The 23,038-nt window shown below is 49.3% G+C and overlaps 1 protein-coding gene across 3 annotated transcripts in view; it reads right to left on the reverse strand.

Annotated features, from left to right (window-relative positions):
* LOC143425085 (uncharacterized) overlaps window positions 1–23,038 on the reverse strand; it is a 286,080-nt gene that overhangs the window by 221,196 nt on the left and 41,846 nt on the right. The window contains exon 1 of one of the 3 annotated variants that reach the window (XM_076897578.1): window positions 2,233–2,250. The exons of the other annotated variants lie outside the window; for them this stretch is intronic. Within the exon in view, the coding sequence (XP_076753693.1) occupies window positions 2,233–2,235 (3 nt within the window). The 5' untranslated portion in view covers window positions 2,236–2,250. Of the gene's footprint in view, window positions 1–2,232; window positions 2,251–23,038 lie in introns of those variants that run through there. 3 annotated transcript variants of the gene reach the window in all.

The following is a 23,038-nucleotide window of genomic DNA, read 5'->3' on the forward strand; positions in this document are numbered from 1 at the left end:
AGACTATTCGAACTTGAAAGGTGTTCCGCGATGAGAAAAGTCAGCGAAAGCTACTAAAACGCTTCTGAACGAGAAATCGCCGGACACTCTCGAGCAGTGGTCGCACGAAAAATCTCGAAACGACGCGATCTCTCGCTGGCGCGGGCCGCGTTATTTGATGCGGGGCTCGTTTAAATACGCGCGCGACGTCTGGTCCCCGGTAAAAGCGGGCGAATTCAAAGAAACCGGGACGAGGAGGGTCATCGAGAGCGTTCGCCAGCGGCGCAAGAAACCCGCCGCGGGGCTGCTCCTTCTTCTTCGCGCCGACGTGTTTAGGAGCTGTTGGAACGCGATCCACCGTGGCCCCCGTTGCATCGTGGAAAAAGCACCGGGAGCAATTTGCGACGACGCCGAGGTGCCGCCGCGGCGGTGCTGAACCCCCGGACACGCTCGCCGTGTGCGTTCGCCTATACGGACGTGTATATCTTTATATATACGCGCACAGAAATATATATATATACATATATATGTACGAGGCGGCATTCGACCGCGGCAAAGAGGCCCCGCTCGAGGCCCCGGGGATCGCCAGGATCGCTTTCATTAGCCGTAATGCCTAGATAATTCGATAAAACTGAAAAATTCCGATGTCGCGTAAAGGAGTGATGCATGGGTCCCGGCGGCGCGTTCGTCGACCCATTTAAGGGATAGGGGACGTCAGCCACCGCGGGGACGTCCCTCTTGAATTTGTGTATTTAAACTACCATTACACGTTTCTTGCGGCCAGCCCACTCCGATCAATCCGGACGGGATCCTCTTTTGTCCCGTCCTCCGTTCGGGCTCTCGAATACCGCGGACTTGTCGTCGGTTCTTCTACTTGCTGGTGGCTCGCGAGCTTCCAGCGTCGCGTGAAACTGGAGCCGTTGGGCGGTTCGATTCGACCGCGTGGAAAGTCTAGCCAGAAGAATATATTTTAGCTGGTCGATACTCATATTTGGAAAATTTTTAACAGGAGACGTGGCTACTGGAACGAGTAACGTCTGAGCGTGAGGAATGAACCAGCAGAGTTAGTAAACTGGCGCAGAATCAGTCATGAGATACGATATCAAGGGTTTGGCTGAACCTCGCTGAATAAACGTGTGGAAAGTCTAGCCAGAAGAATATATTTTAGCTGGTCGATGCTCATATTTGGAAAATTTTTAATAGGAGACGTGGCTACTGGAATAAGTAACGTCTAAGCGTGAGGAATGAATCAGCAGAGTTAGTAAACTGGCGCAGAATCAGTCATGAGATACGATATCAAGGGTTTGGCTGAACCTCGCTGAATAAACGTGTGGAAAGTCTAGCCAGAAGAATATATTTTAGCTGGTCGATGCTCATATTTGGAAAATTTTTAACAGGAGACGTGGCTACTGGAATAAGTAACGTCTGAGCGTGAGGAATGAAACAGCAGAGTTAGTAAACTGGCGTAGAATCAGTCATGAGATACGATATCAAGGGTTTGGCTTAACCTCGCTGAATAAACGTGTGGAAAGTCTAGCCAGAAGGATATATTTTAGCTGGTCGATGCTCATATTTGGAAAATTTTTAACAGGAGACGTGGCTACTGGAATAAGTAACGTCTGAGCGTGAGGAATGAACCAGCAGAGTTAGTAAACTGGCGCAGAATCAGTCATGAGATACGATATCAAGGGTTTGGCTGAACCTTGCTGAATAAACCTTGCTTCACCCAGTTGATACGAAAAACACGATAAATTCTGCGTTACATATAGGCGTGCTTACTTTCTGCGATACTCGCGACACGAGAACCGCGTCGCTACTAAATAGCGACGAGTTGGTTTCTTTAAAGTTGAGCGCACGTTGTCTACTCTGTCTTTCTGTCGTTCTTGTCGTTCTTTCGCGCAATTTAAAACGGTCACGTTGTCGCGTTGCGAAACGCCCTGTCCATCGATAAATCATCGGATCGCTGTCAACCGAGTGACTCATCGAAGCCATCCTTGTACGAACGAAAATGTATCGGTCAAGTGGATACCGTCTGAATCCATATTAACAGCTTCGAACTTCTCATCGAGCGAGGAGAATTTAATTTTCTCTCGAGAAAATGATCGGTTAGAATGGAAGAGAATTTTGGGTAATCTCAAATGCAACGAGATCGATCTATCGCGCTCGAGACTTGCACCGATTGCAAATTGGATCTATTAAATGCCAGGGAATCGTTGGTAGACAAAAGCGAAAATTGATGTAAGCTAACATTACCATTGAAAGCGTATTCGCACGTATCAAGCGGAATACGCTCAGACATCACGCCCAACAATCATCCTCAAGTGCACGCCTGAGAACGCGGAGCAGCTAAAACACAGTTACAACACAATTACACGACAATGCTCTATTCATCGTTGCTTTTGTAAATATACACAGCTCGAGTCCTGTTAGACCGCGTATCACTCACAACTATCCCACGTGATATTAACGTATCGCAGAACCAACATCTGATCGTTGCACCGCAGACGTGTCATGCGTTTGTTAGAAATTTATCAATCGAACGGATCTTCAAAAATCACCTGTCCAGGGCAAACACACAAGATCACTCATCGATCTGCTTTCTCAACGCTTTCACCCCTACAAACGCTTCTCTTACACGCGTTTCACCCCAATTGCTCGCAAGCAACTCTAATTACAAGCAAAAACACGTCGAAGCGAAATCGCTCGTCAATCTGCTTCCTCGATGCTTTTACCCCTAAAAACGCTTCTCTTACACGCGTTTCACCCCAATTGCTCGCAAGCAACTCTAATTACAAGCGAAAATACATCGAAGCGAAATCGATGAAATCGAAGTTGGCACAAGACGAAGTCAGCCACGAATTCTGGAAGCGATGGATCCTGCTGCGACCCGCGTCCTGACTGACGATGCTTCTACTCCACCCCCAACGTGTACCACGCTTTATCTGCGGATCGTCCGAGCGTTAATGAAGCGGATCGACGCGGTCTTTACCGAGGAATCGACTCGTGAAACGCGTCGTGCGCCACGCTCACTTGCTCGACATTCCGTACAAATGTTCCAGCCGATCAGATTACCCGTTACCCTCGCCGATTTCACCCCTTCCGCCGTTTCTTGCTCCTCGACCGGTCTTTTTCAGGAGGACCGCGGTATCCGCGCGATTTCGCGGGGCAACGATCGCCGATCAATTAGTCGAACGACGAATACGCTACGTACAGATATCTACCACGATCGCGACGTTTTATCAGGACTTTAAATGCACCTGTTTTGGCGCACGAAAGAGAAGATGCGATGCTCACGGACTGAATAATTGCATCTCGTTGTTGATTATATGTTTATGGATACTTCATTGAAGTCTGATTAGGATCCCGTATAATCTGATGAATTTTTGCGCTCGATTCGGTTAATTAGCACACCGGCTCTCGCGAAACTAATGGGACGAGCCGCATTGTGATTCAGACGAGATTGAACGCGACTCATCCGGTAAGTCGCGCAATTATTCTCCTTCGACTTGGAGGCCTGTGCATTGAAACCGCGGACAATAAGGGAAGTAACGGTAGAATCGAAGATACGGATCTGGATCGCTGAATTTGATGTAGCGAATTTTACGTGACGCACTAAAAATAGATCGAGCCAGACAATACAACCAACCAACGCGATCATAAAGATGCAGTAATTATTAAAAACTATAAATATCGCAACTTATCCCTTCGTGGTTACACGAGTAGATCCATCAGCTGATCGATTCCACCAGTAAGAGACGAGCCAGAAAGATTACCCGGTAAATTGCAACAAATGTGAAGAATCGATTAAAGACGGTCGCATTGCGATCGTTAGGACGCAGTAATTATTCGAAACTATGAATATCGCAACTTATCCTTTTTTAGTTACGCGAGTAGATCCATCAGCTGATCGATTTCACCAGTAAGAGACGAGTCAGGAAAGATTACTCGGTAAATTGCAAGAAATTTGAAGAATCGATTAAAGACGGTCGCATTGCGATCGTTAAGACGCAGTAATTATTCAAAACTATGAATATCGCAACTTATCCTTTTTTAGTTACGCGAACAGATGCATCAGCTGGTCGATTTCATCAATGAGAGACGAGTCAGGAAAGATTACCCGGTAAATTGCAAGAAATTTGAAGAATCGATTAAAGACGGTCGCATTGCGATCGTTGGGATGCCGAGGGGACGAACAGGAGTGTACGAAGCGATCCTGGACGCTGCCACGGTGCGCATACCCGTGATCGCGATTCCTGCTCGAGCCTTAAATTACTCTCGCGCCTCGACGACGGCTCGAGCCTCTTAAAAGGTCCGTACGGGACATTCGTTTCGTTCGAGACGCTTATCGGCACGTAAGTACACGCTGTTACGTCCAATTCGGTCCCCAGGAATGTTGATACGCGCGCGATACCGGTGCTCGCTCGGCGTACACGAAAAAATGCGCTCAAGTTACAGCAAGAAAGTACAGCGAGCGAGTGACCCGCTTGCGAACCGAAACTTTGTTGCACACGGCGGGAAAAAAGTGGACGAACGGATCGAACGCACTGTGTTCCCACGGTTATCTGCATAGCCAGGCAGCGAACGAGTCGAGGACTAAACCCAACAGATCCTTTACGATTACATTTTTCGGATAAAATCCCACGTGGACTTCGAACCATCGTTGCTCGCGTACCTATCCACCGCGCTCCAGAGGAACGCTCCACGTATATTACCCTATACGCGTGTCGTAAATCGAGCGCCGCGCCAAAACTGTTATTATTTCCGAGCGAAGGATCAACGAGGCTACGCTCAAACCGGATCCCCTTATTTCCATACGAAACCATGAGAATTCCGCAACAATCGGCAAATATATCATTACCCTTGACCGGGGCTGGCGTAGACGCGGGGATCGCGAGGAAGAACGAGAAAAGGGGGTGGTGGGGGAGAAGGAGGAGGGTATTCTCCTTCCGAGGATCGAGAATTAATTGGAGGGTGTCGATTTTATGGATAGAAGCGGCAACTACTGCCAGCCGGTAATTTCACGAACCAGCTAACTCGGGCCCCGCGTTGGAGAACGCGGCCGCGGGTAGTGGGGCGTGCTGTGCGAACCTTAAGTAATTTATAGGATGGTGTAACGGGATTTTTACAACATTGGACATCGCGGCATGGGAACCAGTAGGACGGTAGAGAAGAAAAGAAAAAAGAAATAAAGAGAGAGAAGAAAAAAAAGGAAAAACTGGGGCTACGATATCGAGGCCGTGGCTCTGGTACAACGCGTACGCCCACCACCGCTAGACGCCCATTGTCTCGAGCTGCCTTTTAAAAACGTACTCTCGTTTTAAGCGGCGGGGCCCATCTCTTCCCACCGTAAATCACGCGGATGATCTTAAGTGACGGGGCCACGATAAACGGTGACTCCGCGTTCCGTGCTCCGTTTGTGCGTGCGTGTATACACGCATGCTCTGCGATCGTTTATGATATCGACACGTGTCGATTCGACTGGCGAATTCAACTGGCCAGTTCAGGATGATGCGATCGTATTTCGCGTAGAAATTTCGCGGCTCTCGTGTGTTTCGCACGTTTCGTTCGTTATTCGAGCACGCTTACGTAGAGTCCAACTGCTGCTTCCTCGGTTTTCTCGAAACGGAAGCGCGACACCAGGCTCTTAATTGCACCCGCACACGCAGATACATTTCGAGAACCACGATCACCGTTAAAACACCGAGTCGCGCTAATTACAACGCGGTAGCAGAGCAGAAACGGGCCACGGTGTCCCATAGCTCAAGGCAGCGGCGTAATTATGCGCGCGGGGACGCTGTAAATCGGTTAATCGTCTAGGAAACGCGGCCGGAACAGAGACGCGAAAAGAAGAGAAAAAAAAAACGCTCAGGAAAAAGAGAGAAACGGGCGAGAAAAGAATCGAGCTCAGAATTCACACTCACGCCGGCTAATGAGCGTGGATAGTAACGCCGTCAGATGTGTTCCTCTTTTTTCGCTCCTTTTGCCATTCTTTCCCGTTGAATGGAGGCGCGTTGCGCGCGAGCACGTCGCCTCGTATAATGCCGCGCGGATGAATGACATTAGTTGAAAAAATACGCCTCGCGCCGTGAATGCGAACAAAAGATGGGGGCAGGGAAAGGTAGGAAGTGGAGAGAAGAGAGAATGAAAAAAAATAGAAGAATGGAAAAGAGAAAGAGAAAAAGGAAGGGCTCGAGAGCGTTCTCGAGTCTGGCCCTCCCTTGATTGCCCAATTTCTTAATCGGCTTCTGGGAATCGGGCGCCACGATACTGTTTACGCTATAATCGGATTATAGGATAGAAATGGCGGCAGGTGTACAGGCAGAAAGGCGGAGGCCCGTTTTCATGGGATCGTAATGGTATAATCGACAGAGAGGCGAACGGGTCCTTCGTCTCGCCTCTTCCTGCTGCGCTCGATTTTCGATGCGTCGCCTTGGGCCCCTGAAATCGACGACTGTATTTGGCGATGGGACGCGTGCCGATTTTCGCAACAAAAACCGGCTCCGCGAGACGCTTCGATTCGGTTCGACGGTGATACCGCGCGGGATACGCGTTCATTCACGAAGAAATTGCGCGCGGTTTTTTGCGCGATTGTTTTTTCCATGAATCGAGTTTCTTTTCTTTTTTTATCAGCGATTCGAGGCGTTTCGCGAGGGCTATATCCATCGATTGAGAAACCCAACAATATCGATCTCCGATTCGATACTGAGCTCGTAAATAATAGCGATTGTTGACGAAATATGCCAGAGTACCGATCAACGGTGGGGCCTAAGTGGTCGTGAGAACTTTTTAGACTTCTCCTCTAAAACGCCGCTTAAACGGAGTACGAGCGTGCTACGTAAGGGGTGTAAAAATAAAACGGAGCGACTGAGGAACGTCGATAAATTATTAAGTATTAAAAAGACAACGAGAGTAAAGAGCGGTGGCCCGAGCGAGTTTCGTGACGCAACCGGCGACCGACACTTTTCGCATTCTATCGCTTGACAGAAAAAAATTTACGATCCCCTCGCGGACGTGAAATTAATCGATAATGAAAACGAGGCAATTTCAGGCGGCTGGAAAATTATACCGTAGGAGAGAAAAAAAAGAAAGAGAAACGAAGAAAAGCGAGTATTGGCAGCGCGAAAGAAACGTGTCTGAAGTTAATGAATCATAAAGGCGTAGAGGATATCGTTCTCGCGGGGATCGGTACAATGCCATTAACACCGTTCGCAATTAATATACACCGTGCATATCTCGTTGCAACGTTCGACGGCCTCGAAGTATCTTGGAAGAGCGGTTTCTCCTCGCGCTAGAACCGCTCCGATCTTTTCCCTTAATTAAAAATAACGATTCTCTCGTCCGGGGGGACTCGGTCTCACAGTTGGCGGCGTCGAAACGGGATTGGCACGGGCATAATCATAATTTCCCTTCTTTTCACATTTTTCCCTCTCCCTGGGAATCTCGCGGCAACTAGCACACGGCTGGTGGTGCACGACTCGCCTACAGATGTTCAAGGACACACCTGTCACCTTCAACACCTTCGCATCGCCGATTCCACTATGCGCACCAGCAGTTAAACCATCGCAAAAACCATATAAAAACGTACACGCCTATAAACCACACGTAACATGTTACGCAGGCGTCCAACGAATTCGACGAAAGACCGTCAAAGTTTCACTTTCTTTCCCCCACCTCCATCATTAGTCACCGAATCGTAATGTAATCTCCCTTCCACGGACACCCACGCCAAGTAACAAACCTCGACGCTGCAGAAACGACGACGAGGCAAGTGCTGGTAGGCACGATTTATCGAGCTAATTTTGGGACAATGGGGAAGCGTCGCAGGGTAAGAAAGAGGCACGCGCGCGGGAGGATGGGAAAGCCGGGTGAAAGGAAAAGAGGTTGAGGATGCACAACAGGTTACGTTTGCCCGGGTATGGTAGCCAGGAGCGGGTTAACGGTGCGAATTGCTCGCCATATACGAGGCGACCGTACCGCGTTTACGTTGGCCCGGCTAATGCCAACGAATGGCCCCGCGTACGGTTTTACACGCGGCCGTAAATATACCCGGGGACTAATGTGGTGCAACCTCGCGTCCCGGGTTACACACGATCATCCCCCACTCGCAGAGAGCACGGCCGCCTTCTACGTGCGCCCGTATGCGGGTACACGGTCCGCGTACACGTAAATGGCACCCGTGCGCGGCACGTTTACTCCCGTTCGCCGCGCGAAAGGGCCCGCGCGCACGGTAACGCAGTATCAATTAGGAATTTAAATTCGCCGCTCGAGTCGCGTCCGCGTTTGGACATCAAACGGAATTTTGTACACGGGGCGCCCCGCGGACGCGCGGTTCCAAAGGTTACGCCGTGCAGGCCGCCGCCAAGCCAAAGCTAGAGAGGCCTGAGCGCACGGACGTCGCGTTCCTTGAATTTTTACTGGAACGACGATGGACATTGTGCAACGGATACTCGACCTACCACTCGTGCTGAGACTAACGAACGAGCGACCCTACGCGAAAAGCGGCTGTTGGCTATCCATTGCCCTCATCGAATGGTGAACGCTTTGCAGCAGGGGCAGGAGAGGATCTAGGGAATCCAATCTTCGTCCGTTGGACTCGACTTCTACGTGCAAAGACACGGAGAACGTGTCGTGGATATCCCATGCGTTCGCGGATATACTTCCGCGTTAACGGGTCGACTCGCGTTCCCGGCATTCCGGGTAAATCCACTATCGGCACAATTATTGTTATTTATCCGGGCAGGAATGCCCGTTAATGGCCGACCTTATTCCCATTCGCAGCCGGTAGTTGGTGCATTTGCATGCAATTTACTTAAATCAGCGGCTCGAGCGTGCGCCCGGGAACGCTACGTTCACCGGTCGCGCATAAACCGCGAACGGAACCATTTCTGACTGCCACGGAGGTGTAGGTTGGTTGCGCTGGTATCGAATGTCCCGGGCTGCCGCCGCTGTTGGCGCTGCCGTGGGCTCTCTCGGGGTCCGCGACGGTGACAGGATCGGTCAGATCGCGTACCGATACGGTGGTACTCTCGTTTCGAGGCAATTACGCATAAATTTCCATGCCACGGCTACGACCTTTCCATCGGTGCCGGAGTTAACAACTGCCGCTCGCCTCGCGGCCACGATCGTTCCAGGCGAAACGTTCGAATCGCACGCGTTATGACACCGCCGTTGGCGAATTCGTTCGTTCGTCCCCCGTCGCAACGATCGATTCTTTCACCTCGCGGACGACACCGCGGATTCCTCGATTAGAAACCGGATCGCGCGTGGAATCCTGTCTCGCGTTCGCCAGTTACACGTACCCACGCCGGACGAGGCTGCAAATTATCCCTTAACCCGCGCAACCCATTCGAGCACTCGCGTGTCAGATTGACCATCTTCGGGTAAATTAACGCCGTCTTCGAGGAATCGACGAGAGGTCGTCGGTGATCGCGTGAAAGTGGCATAAGTTACTGCTCGGGTGAGCCACGTTCCACTGACCCTGGGAGCCTGATGAACACGTCTCCCAACGGTTTTACCAAAACAGGACTATGCGCGTAGTCCACGTCCATCGATCGCTCGTCCCGTCTCTTTTAGGGATCATCCCGTACGTCGCGTTGCAACGTTGATATTTAACACTCATCCTTATCCGGTTCGATCGCGAGAAACGCAACTTTTTCCTGCGCCGTAATAAAACGCGGGGGGATGGATAGGTGGGTGAAGGGGAGGGGGGGTCGTCGTCGAGCGATGTAATGAATATTTATTCTTTTATCGGCATAATTTTCACCTTTACGACAACGGGATGCAAAGGAGTACGTAATTTTGGCTATCTATGCGTAATAAATTTTTAATAATTATGCTGTACGCGCGGGACGTAATTTATGATGCGACGTTTATTGGACCGTATTTAACCCCCTGTTACGTGTCGCGTCTTGAAAGTAGCATTCCCAAACGACTATAGTTTATTACTATAGCGGCGTATTTTATCGGGGTAGTATCGTTTCGGTGCAACATTTCGGATGAAAATAAAAATTTATAACGAGACGCAATTCCCACTGTCATAAGTTAACAAAATTTTGATTGCACCCGATTAACGACTCGTCCAGAGTCCCACCTCGTGTCGCAAACCGCTCTTCGCAGAACAAGACGACTTTTCTCACATCGCGCGGTAATTCCTTGTTTCTATGCGCCAGCGAATTCTCCTGGCGATTCGTCGCGGATTGAAACCACGTTGAAAGCCATCATTCACGAATAGTCAAACACCTGCGAACGCGACGCGGCGTTCGAAGGGACGCCTCGCATAGGAGGAAGACATTGTCCGTGGGTTTAATCCTGCGGTCGCGTCACTCTTGTGCAAGTCACTGATAGGTTACGGCTGATTGCAGTAATCTTCGCGTCGATGTACCGCGCGGGAGAAAAAGAATCGCGGAAACCCTGGCGCGAGCGTGAGCCATTACTTAAATAACGGTGATGGCTAAGTACGTGGCTTTAATCCGCGGGAGAAAACGTAATCGGTCGAAACGTCGAGGCGTGGACACACGCGTGTCCTCATCAACGACCTAGAAACCCGCTGCTCTCCTTAATCGACGTCTGTTTATACTTTAATTGTCCAGGACTAGGCGATTTTTAGGGAATCGATCGTCGTGGCTTTGAACGTTAGAAAATTGATTAGAATATCAGAAAGGGAGACACCTTTAATCAGCGTCTGTTTATATTTAATTCTCCAGGACGAGGCGATTTTTAGGGAATCGATCGTCGTCGCCTTGAGCGTTAGAAAGTTGATTAGAATATCAAAAGGGGAGATACCCTTAATCAGCGTCTGTTTATATTTAATTGTCCAATACGTGGCGATTTTTAGGGAATCGATCGTCATCGCCTTGAACGTTAGAAAGTTGATTAGAATATCAGAAGGCGAGACACCCTTAATCAGCGTCTGTTTATGATTTTTAGGGAATCGATCGTCGTCGCCTTGAACGTTAGAAAGTTGATTAGAATATCAGAAGGGGAGACACGCGAGCTACGGACACTATCGATTCGATTATACCTGGTACATGATAGCGGGTAGCCAGATACCGACATCAAAGAGATAGTAAACATTGCGGTTCTGAGTCTTGTTTGGTCGAGTGTGACAAGCTAATGGTGTCCTTGCTCCATCGAGGCCCCGATTGAAAATACCACAGTAGTGTCTACCAAATCGGACCGAAGTGAGCGGAGGCAGTGGTGTATACGGTTAGTCCCAGATGCAAGTGACACACGGCCGATTGCCGAGCGAGAGGAGAACGCGAACGACCAAGGGGAGGTGTTGGCTTTCGCGAATCGAGTCACGTGAACGCGTTTTAATACGCGCGTCCATGGAAATTATGGAAAATCCGTATCTCGTGGCAATTGCGAGCGCGCAGAAAATTCTGACGAACTGAAAATCCTGTTATCAGGGAAGAAGGAACTGGCATTGTGTCGAGAGCGTTTCGCAATAAAAGGAACGCACCACATCCGCCCGGTTAACTGGCAGAACACGTGGCCTGCCTATTTACGAGCAACACCAGCGTCATTCTCGAAGGAACATACGTATCGTTGCGATCTGAATCATCGCGAGACGTTCTTGAGAAACGAGGAACGTTCCGTTTTTTTTTCTCTCCCCTCGGTAAAACGCGTATTTATCGGCGACGAGCGAGGTACAAAGGTATGTAATAAGAATCTCTGGTGGCGCCTGTGATATCGAGCGCGCGATGGGCAATTGCGCGAACAGCGGCAGTGCGCTGCCGAGGCTTGCTCTCCCGCTAACGAGCTAAACTCGTGGCGCAACCTTGATTCAGTCGACCAGGAAATATCGTGCGTTTCCTGCGTTGACATTAACGGCGTTACAGCTGCGCTAAAAAGCCTCCTACGAGCCTAACCGATTGGCTACTGACCCAGTTACATCATTTCATTTACGCTTCATCCTGATTTGCTTTCGAGCCACGCAGACGCGTTTCGAAAATGCTCGACTTGTCTCAAATGCTACCTGAGAATTCAATTGGAAAAACGATGCGCTTCCTTCGACTTCCTCGATCTAATCGCACCAACAGCTCCAACAGAGAAACGCCAGTCAGAACCATGGAAGGTCACGCCCATTGGCTGTGCAATTAACTTCCTTGTGCACGGAGAATACGGACGCGAGTTAATTATTCCGTCTGTTTTCCTTTTTCTTTCTCACCACGCCCCGTCCACGAACGATCGCCAGCAAAAGCGAGAAACCCAACGGAGAACCCAGCCGTCATTGTCTCCAGGCACGAAATTCACGCGTACCTCTTTCGCCGCCTCCAGGAAGCATATAATATGCATCACTGATTGGCATCGCGGCTTGTACCCTCGACGAACATTCCTACGACACGCTCGAGAGCCGCAGTGGGGTTTCGTACGGAACTCTGACGACTTTGTTAGCTCGTGGCTCGATGTAGATAGAGCACCACCCTGCCACGGTCCCCGTTTCAATGGCAGTGCCTAGCCTGGCTGTAGGTTACCGTGCTATCGATGCCTGTGTACAACGTCGAGGTAGGCAGCGCGAGCCCCGCGAACTCTTCCCCGTGGAACACCTTCCGCGAAACGTACGACGTTACTCGTCGCGCAGGCTTCCGCCAGGACACTCGTCGATGTACCAGGAGCGAGTTACGAAAGATCTACGACGGCTGCTCGGTTCTAAGGTAGAAGTAAACACCGAGGGGTGTTGCCGCGCGACACTCGATTTTAGTATCCGCCGTGAATTCGACCCGAGCCAACAGAGACAGAGTGACAAATCGTCCTGTTGCTTCGTTACACCGATCTTATCGAAGTCTTCCTCGATTCCGCGACAGTGACTATTTTCTTCTGTTTTTTTTTTTTTCATTCGATTTGTTGCTCGTTGGCGTACTCTTGTTGGCCTCGATGAAGTTTCCATCGAAACTTATGTCGTTATCGCGGATAGAACGCGAGTATTACGCGTGAGAAAGTCGTGGGTTAAATCAAACTTCCTAAACGCGGGGCAATAAATCCTCGCGCCAAGGCGATTCCTTCTCCGTGAATGCTAATGAAACCGATAGTCCTGCTATTCGCGAAATATCATCGCGCGCGAGGCCTGTGCCGCAGGAAATCGCTGTTGGTACCCGAAGAACCGTAAACCAGGGAACACCACCCAAGAGCTCTTGACACGGCGAGGATCGATGAAGTATTACCAAAATTGGCACGCGATGCTGCAGCCAACGAGAAGAGCCGAAGACAGCGTCCGACGACAGTAATTTACATCGACCATATTTGATCGCAAGATTAACCGCGGCAATGAAACGACGGAACACCTGAGGTGTACGCGCGAGGCAGGTGAAACGGTCCGCGATCGGGCACGAACACGCGGGACGCCAAGGTGCGGCATCCTCGATCGATTCTCGATGCACCTTACGACCTCCGTCCTCCGTGCATACGCCATATACGCGTTTCTGTTACACGCGCTTTTATCTATTTTAAACGTCCGCGGACCCGCGCGTGCAATCAGACGACGCGGACCCTGCTGCTATTGTGGCCCGTTTTCACGTGAACGAGAAAGTCGACCCAATTAGTCCGCGCGTGTAAACGTAACCGATCGACCGATACACCGGGAAATTCAATTTATAACTCTGAAACGCGCAGCTGAATTACGTACTCGCATACGATCGCGAATCGATACCGCCTATAAATAGACTGGGAGTTTCGAGTATTTATTGCCGAGAGGATTAAAAAGTACCTAACCCGTCGTCCGTGAAGGGAAGATAATTCCGTGCAAACAGAAATTCTACGGGTTCCACGATCACCACCGCGAGATTGAAAGAAGATTTAACAAGCCCTGCCGGTCGTGTATCGTGCGTTGTCTCGAGGTACGTCGCCGCTGCGAGGCCTTGGTCGCTGCGCGAGGAAGAAAAAAAAAAAAAGCCAAACGAAAGGTTACATCGGAATGAATGCGTAATTCCAGTAATTTTCTGAATTCCATCGCGTAACGATGGAAAACCCTGCTCCTCCGCCCGCGTTTCGTCCCGCGTATCGCTGCGACGCGATACGAGAACCTCCTCCTGGAGGGTCCTTCCTTCCATCGGTTCGCGGTGGCTTCTCACGAAACCGATTGGCGACCACGTAGAGGGGGCTCTCGCTCGATCCGCGCGATTTAAACTATCGATCCTACGGTCGGAGGCGAGCCGGTTTTTCCGCGACGTTTACAATTATCATTGAACCGAGGCTGCAGCGGGAATCGGACAACAGGGGCGCCCCGTTCACTTTGATTGGCAATCATCCGGGACAATGAGGCGTAAACTTAATCGTAGGAAAAAAGAGGCACGACGGTGCCCAGATGCTGGGCCGTGGGACGTCCGCGCTGGCTACGACGTGCGAAAAGCGACGCGAGGGAACCGCTCGCGCGGCCACGAATAATTACTGTCTCATTCAACGATCATTAAGGGACGTATTATCGAATTGTGCGTACGTCGGCTGTTGACGAATATCCGGTGAGCTGGGCGGTAACCTCGCCGATGAATTACGGTTCTATCAGCCGGCTAACGACCGCCGGCTCGACTGTCAGATGCAAATAAAGGCGATAACCACCTCCTGGGTTTGCCCGGTACCAGTCACGGATGAAAAGGAAGAAGAAAAAAGGTGGAGGAGGAGGAGAGCGAAAAGGGTACGAGGGGGACGCGGTGTTACGCTGCAACGCGGCGTTCCTGCGGGCAGTAACGCGCTTTTATCGTGGTGCTCGTAAATAATATTTACTCGAAAACAACGTCACGGTTTATTACACATTGCATGGGATACGCGAAGCGCTAGTAGGTACAATACCGTTTAGCGTGCTTTAACGACCGGTTTAACGATTAAGCGCACACATGCTCGCGGGAGGTGGTCGGGACGCGTTTAACCGAGCATTAAGACATTTCCTGTTTCGAATAATTTAGTGGTCAACGAGACGGCGCATCCGAGCGTCGTCGATCGAAATAAACTTTCGCGTTCACTCATAGTTGCAGATCTCTTTCGAACCGTTTCAATCGCTACTGCGACGCGTATCTTTGAGTGTCTCGAATTATCGAGCGATTAAATAAGCGAAGGAGCTTGAAGAGAGCGCGATCGTTAAGAGTCGAAGTCGACGCTCGTCTGCTCGGTAGCAAGTTTTTCTAGCTAATTTGAGTAGCCAGCGGATACCAGGAAACAAAGAGAAAGAGAGAGGATGGGTAGAAATGTTGATGAGCGGGCGTGGCGAGCCCCGGACACAGTTTTACGAAGAACAGGCTGGCGTCGAAGAAACCGCGCGAATCGAGCGTGGAACGCTCGTACGGGGTAAGCATCGAGGTTGATGGATCCGATCCATTTTTAACGGAATCGCGACAAAAAATGGGTAAACGGCGTTCGTGACGGACGCGGCAGCAGCGGCTCGGCAAAATTAAATTAATTATAAATCGTGGATCCACCGTGGCGTTCTACGCCGACCAGTTTTTCAACTGGCAACCTTCCCTGCGTGCACGAGAATTCGCAGGCGGCTTCTCCCGAGAGTTCCTCCGTGCAAAAGTCCCGAGGACTACGGTCGTCTCTCGTGCATCGATACGCGGCACGTAATTCGTGCGTCCCACGAATTTCGCCTCGCTCGTCCGTCTCTATGTTAATACGCCCGCTGAAGAAAGGGATTAGCGATTCCGAAAACACCATAAGGGCGACGAACTTCTCGGAACGATCGTTCACACGCTCGCGAGCGAGCTTTTTTTGCCGGATCGAACTTAACGATTCTGGATTACCGATGCTGAGCATCGGGTCCCAAGGCGGCGCGTCGAATGGAATTCTCGTCGCAATCGGGTCGCGATTCCACCGCGAAGGACGATCGCTCGCGACAGAGAAAAAGGGAGAGAAAGAGGAGGACAGAGTGAAGCAGCGTTGGAAATCTTAGGTTCAGACGAAGCTCGCACGGTCTTATTACTGTCGCTAGCTTTTAGAGCTTATTACTCGCAATACCGCAAAGAGGGCGAACCATCAAAGTGGATACCTCTCGAGTGTACACGTCCGCGTAGATGCATTAGTCAGCCAGATATTAGGTAGAGACCTGTGCTTGGTAGACAAGCTGTTAGCCAAATAATACATCATGCTGTTGCGAAACACGTTCCTCGTTACCACACGAGGACAATGTTGCTTTAATGATTGATCAACACTGTGGATAGTTTAATGCCACGGGTTAGTGGTTATGCTTGTGTGCTTAATAAATGGTGATAAATAGAGATTCAGCGGTTTTTCTTAGCTTTCGTAGGAGCATGCAGATTGAATGTTCTTCGATTTATTAAAGGAAGGGCTGATATCGACAATTTTGTTTAAACGATTTTCATTATTCTATCGAATTGATTAAACCCAGATGCGGATCAGAGGAATCGCGTGGAGCTGCACACTTTATCCCAGCGAAATTTCTTTTTCATCGATGATTACTACACGGTCTTTGCGCGAGAATCGAACGTAACAACTTCCTCGACAATCTAGAATCGTCGTACTCGCGAAACGAATAATCTTTCTCGCGCGAACAAGATTGAGATTTCGCCGCGAGAATAAGAAGAATCGAACGTTCACTTCATGCGAGGTTTCATTGTCATCAATCGCGTTTATTACGACGATCCCTCGTCAAATGTTTCACCGTAAAACTCCGGATAAAAGCGCACCTGCCTCGACAGTTAGAACTGTCCAAGATCTTCCATACACCGTATACATCGACACTCTAATTGCATTCTCAAGTTCCTGGCACAACTTCCCGAAGATGTAGCGCGTCGCTGGACCCTGCTTACACTAGCCATGAAAAGAAGAGTTCCAGATAGCCATCTCAATTTGATGACAATGAATATAACGCGATATATCGAATGGTTTTTCCCAGTACTCGATGTTGCTTTCTTATCAACCAGCCAAATGCGTCTCACCTTTCTGCTACGAGAATCGAATGCTCAGAATATATTTAAATTAGAACCGTCGATCGATCTTTACATCCTACACAGCCAATAATCGATGGTTTTCGACATTGTCACGAGAGAATGAAAAAAGATATTGTTTCAAATCGAATGAAATTAACCCCACAGCTGTACGTTCGTTTCGAAGCTTACAGAATGTAATAGAAACACTCGAGTCTTCCCTTTTCACGCTAGGCTAAGGTAAAATAGTCGAGTAGACGCGGAACGGAGCACGTACAAGTGTCGACGTCTCGAACACAGTACTGTTATTCAAATTGACGCGTATCGACGCACGCGAATGTCCAAGAGCGTTGGCCACGAGCGTTGAAAAGCAAGCACTCGTCGCTCGCGAAGGAGCGCGTACAGGTGGAAACGATCCTCCCGCGCGGCGTACCCACGTACGCCCACGAGGAAACAGTTCCACGACTCTGTTATTAATACGCGTGTGTATATATCACGGGAACGCGCCTAAGTAACCGCGCTTAATTACTTACTGCCAGAACTGCCAGCTACCGCGACATCGCCAGGATGAGCGATAGTTTCAGCCAGTCGCGTCGCCTTCCGGTTCGATCCTCGTGAAACCGTCGAGGCTGACGACGAACAAACTCGCGACGATCCCCCGTGACACGAAACGAAACGCAAAAATAATGCGTCCAGTTCGCGAAACCGCTCTTTACACGACGCGCGTCAGTTCTTAAACACGCGTACGCGCACCTCGGCGATATTAATTGTCCCAGCAAGGACTTACAAATTGTTACACGACGCTGCGCAATGGTGGGAGATCAGACAACGCACGAAATGATTTCGTGGATTTTGTATGCAAGGAAAGTTTACCAGCGCGTCGTGCGAGCTCGTCGTTCCTGGAAAGGGAAAGTGTGTTGCGGTGTATCGATTTTATCGAGGACTAACTCTCAAAGATCGAAGACGCGCGATGGATGTGTGATAGACAAATTGCGAGTAGCTGGTTGATCTTTAAAATCGATACGCGATTACATTTTGTGGCGACCACCGTAGTCGCCTTTGCACCCCGTGGCGCAAGGCGGAAGAAAATATTTAACCCTTGATGCGATGAGACTGGAGACATTAAACGTATGCTTGACTCCAAACTTTCTATTGGTCTTCGAGGATTAAGGACGTTTTCTGCGAATGTGTCCCCTCGTTTTCGACACCACTCTGAGGGGGCGAAAAATAGATATAATATGAGGGAAAGGAGTCCTCAGGAGTTAATTAGTTAGTAGTTACGTTCAGCATAGCGTCGATACCTTGGTCTACATAAAATTAGTTATTTATTACTCGTTAAAATAAATTATTTTATTACGATATTCCAAACGAACATTACTCTACCTCACTCACGTAGGTTTCTCAAAATTTCTAAGCTGTTCCACCGGAAGGCTATCCCCTGGACACCCGCGTAAACGGACGCGTATTTATGCGTTGATTGCTCGATCAAGCGATCGCCTTCAGCCCCGTGGCTGATCATGAGTAACGGCTTTCTACTGATCGCGCAGGATTCGCCCACATCGGCCTTTTAATCAATTATGTACGATTTATATTTATGCACCGGCCGAGGAGGAAGAGAAGTGGACACGAGAGTCCCGCAGGGGGACGAGATGCTGGGAGGGTAACAAGAGTGTACCCGTACGAGAAACAGAAGGGGGAGTAAAAGAGAGCGAAGGCCGAGAAGGGGGACGCGCGAATGCGGGTGCGAGGCAGAGATGGGAATGTTGCGCACACGGGCTGGCTCGTTTGCGGTGGTACCATCTCGACGGGAATAAATCAAGGCTGCACCCAGATTTCAAAGCGTAAGATTACAAAAATTAATCGACCTGACGTTCACCGCGATAAAAACCGTCCCCCTTCTCTCTCTCTCTCTACTCGTACTCCTTTTTTCCCTCCATTTGTCTCCTCTCCTCGGGGGTACACGCACTGCGCGGGACGCGATCCTGCGCGCGCGCGCGCGCACTGGGGAACCGCTGAGGTTTATATCAATAACACCGATCGTGGCCATAAAATTTCGATGAACACGCACGGGACGTCGTTAATTACACCGCGGGCACCTTAAACCTCTGAATAACCGTGTGGGACGTTGATCGTAATCAGGAGCGGTCCACCGATAATCCGTGCGATCGGTAAGGAACGAGGAGCCACGCGGGTCCATATCCGTATACCTTGTCGAACCAGACCGAACGAGCACCCTATTTCGTCGCTATTGTTCGATACTTATTTACGCCCTCGTAAAATCATTCAGTGCCTCGACGAACGGTAAAAGAACCGCGTAAAGAACCGAAAGAACTCCGTGACGGAACGTATCGTCGCGTATCAACGCGATCTAATAACCGCGTCATAAACCGCGTCCCTGACGGATTATCCTACGACGCGCGATCATAATAATTACCCGTAATCCCTCGCATTTAGACGTAACCACAGCGTAGCCGTAGCCTTGATCCGTCGTCCAGACGAGGGAACGAACGCTCACCGGTAAACGAGAACGGCCACCGTCGTTGCTTGAGCGCATCCGCTCCTCTATGCCCGCATACGGATGGATTCCGCGCTGACTTGGCGGTGTTTGATTTAACGTGCGCGATCCGGGAACGAAACAGGAAGATAACGATTCGATGATTTACGCTCGCTCCGTGCACTCCGCCCCGCGCGGTGGTACGTTATTTTCGAGAACCGCGAGGTGGTAAAAGAAGGGTAACACTTGCTCGTTCCCCCTCGTGCGCGAAGTTCGAGCCTGAGAAGGTTTTGCGAATATAATACGGTGGATTTATGACACACGGACGGAATGGTTTGTTCTTGCGGACAGTTACGTAAGCGATTACACCGGAATCACTTGGCCGCGTCGTATTTTACGGTCATTTTTAATTTAACGAGTACCCTGTCGGCGTGTAACGAATATCGCGAGCTATATTGTTAAGAGGAGCGAGCGAGGCTTCTCGTACCACCGTTGACGATGCGCCGGGCCGCGAGGTACGTGAAAAAAAAGCCTCGACGACCCTCGAGATTTATACACTGGACGGGATATATTCGACGGTTAGCTCTTCCAGCGTGTCGTTCGATAAATATCGCGCGCTGATCAACCTCGTATGAATTCGCAGCATCGTTAGCGCCCCCCACCCCCCACCCTTCGTCACGTTTAATCAGCCCATCGGCGATCATCTCCGCGATCCTGATGCACATTTACGGATCACGTAACAAATCGAGACCGGCTGGATTGAGTTAACTTACAATCTGATCGGGCCAGCGTTAAGGATCATTCGTTAGCAGTCATCAACGAGCCTTTCAAATATTTTTACCTCCCGTCGTTTTTTATCAACTGCTGCTACAATAACAGCTTTTTACGCTTTATCCCCTTCGATAAATTAAATCAGATACGTTCAAGCGTTACCTTCATTATTGGCATTGATCGGACTGTTTAACATTATTTTAAATCCTTTGGAATCTACGTTAGCATTAAGAAACCGCATTTTTTTTTTTTAGTCAATGGAAATCGAAATTTTCGAAGCAATTGAGCTTCTCAAAGAAAACTCTACATCTTCCAGATTCTAAGCACATCGTTTTAGATCATTTCTCATCAAAATCGTCGTGCACCAAGGGCAGAGAAAGTCGAAATGTCCTTAAGGGTGAGAGCAGCAAAGACACGGAGTCCTTTGACTTCTCTTTATTCAGCAAATCTAAGTCTACCAGGTCTACAACCAAGTCCAATTGCTCCAAAAAAAGATATTCATTAAATAAAGTGTTATCACACGGTTATCACTGTCCTTTTTCATTTTTCAAAAGAAAAAATCTCGACAGAAATCATTGGAGCGCCGTCGGTGCTGGTGGCAATCCCAGCATTCTTATTTCGTTCTGTAAAGTCGACGCGTGCAAGAACCGCGGCGTTTCCTACGGATGCGAGGGAGACAAGCAGGTATTCCGCGACGGTGGCAGACAACGAGAGCATAAAAGTGCACGTCGATAAATCTGCGGGAGCGTTACGGTAGCGGGCGTCTCTCGACTCCGTCGTCCTCCTTGGCTACTCCTGGACGGGGCACGTATACACACGTACCGGCTGTACGCGACACGTTGTCCCGGTGATATTAACGCGATACGACGAACGCGGTGCATATATATTCTTTCGAAGCGGCTCGAGCGTGTCGCGTACGTACCGTACGTATACGGGGAACGCAATGCCGTTAAAGATTTAAAGAGCGGACTCAAAGGCCTCCTTCCGATTAAACGATAAAAGGGGGAAATAAATGCGAGGCGCGCGTTGCACACGCGGACCTTTTGCCGGTGACACGACGAACAGGATCTCCCCGTGGCCGTTGATTCCTCCAGATTTCGGCTGGCCCTCTCTGGTCCTGGTCGCACGCGACCCACCGCGAATTCCACGGATCGAAAAATTCCACGAAACTGTAGCCACATCGAGTCGTTTGTTATACGAACAACAGAATTTCTGTTTCGTCGTTTATAACGATCTCTTCGAACTGACGGCTCAATCGCAGATTTCGTCGAGATTGGTAATATGGTTTCATATTATGGCGATTCTGTAAATACAGGAGTAGCATCGCCCTCGTCTGTGATATAATCGTTTTAATTAATAATCAAAGGAAGCTGCAAAATCGTATGGCGCTTGAAATGTATCGAAACACGTTCGAAAGATGAAAATGCAATGGATAAAGAAAATTCGAGAGAGTCGAAATAGAGATTCGCTGAATTTTTGTTTCGTCGTTTATAGTGATCTCTTCGAACTGACGGCTCAATCGCAAATTTCGTTGAGGTAGGTAATATGGTTTCATATTATGGCGATTCTGTAAATACACGAGTAGCATCGCCCTCGTCTGTGATATAATCGTTTTGATTAATAATCAAAGGAAGCTACAAAATCGTATGGCGCTTGAAATGTATCGAAACACGTTCGAAAGATGAAAATGCAATGGATAAAGAAAATTCGAGAGAGTCGAAATAGAGATTCGCTGAATTTCTGTTTCGTCGTTTATAGTGATCTCTTCGAACTGACGGCTCAATCGCAAATTTCGTTGAGGTAGGTAATATGGTTTCATATTATGGCGATTCTGTAAATACACGAGTAGCATCGCCCTCGTCTGTGATATAATCGTTTTGATTAATAATCAAAGGAAGCTACAAAATCGTATGGCGCTTGAAATGTATCGAAACACGTTTGAAAGATGAAAATGCAATGGATAAAGAAAATTCGAGAGAGTCGAAATAGAGATTCGCTGATCGCTCTTGGTACCCACGAGTTCAACTCTCAGCAGTGGATTAGGCAACGGTGGTCAGCCAAAAGTCGCGCTCACGCCTTTAACTGTCGCTACTCCCAACGCGTGTCGAACGGCGGCGAACCGTCCGGTACGGTTGCAAGCGCGCCTGTAAACGGGCGTTCATTGAAATTTCATTCCAATAAGTGGGCGAGTATAAAAGTATCAGGTTGAATATTGAATATTAACTTGCACGCGAAGCGAAGCGAACGAGCATCGACGTGACACGGTACTAATTATCTCGCGCTTACGAGTTTAATGCCGGTCTCGAAGGTGGAAGATAAAAAGCAGCACGTCGCCTGCGAGGCTGTCACGACTTCATGGGCTTGTGCGCGGCGAGAGACGCACCGGTCGCATATTTGTACAATTAATACGCGCACGAGTACCGTAAAGTGTGGACCCCGACTGGCCTGGGCCCGGGAAGGCATTAACGAAGAAGCCTCGCGAGGAGAAAAGTATCCGCGTAGGTGTTAAACGCAACCACACACTGCGCGATAACGATTCCGGGAACCGACCGCGAGAGGCTAATTCTCGTTATTAATTCCCAAGGTGTGGTCGCTCAAAAATCTGTTAATTACGATGAAATATCGCGTCGTGAACGGGTACGTTTCCACGTGCACCGAGATATTTTACGGCGGTGAACGCAAAAAAAAAAAAAAAAAAGAAAATCCCTGGACTTCGCCGACTGTAAAATATCGGTCGTATCCCCGGTGAAATTCATTAACTGCGGCTCGTCGTTGGGATTATATAAATTGTCGCGAGCCAACGGGCGATACGTTGGGTACATTAACGGAAGTAACTCTTGGTGAATTAAATTCTGATCGGAAAGATGCTGCTCTTAATAAATACCCATCGAACGACGAACGAGGCGAGGAGAAGGAAACCGGA

The sequence above is a fragment of the Xylocopa sonorina genome, chromosome 7, assembly GCF_050948175.1.
Source record: "Xylocopa sonorina isolate GNS202 chromosome 7, iyXylSono1_principal, whole genome shotgun sequence".
Lineage (NCBI taxonomy): Eukaryota > Metazoa > Arthropoda > Insecta > Hymenoptera > Apidae > Xylocopa > Xylocopa sonorina.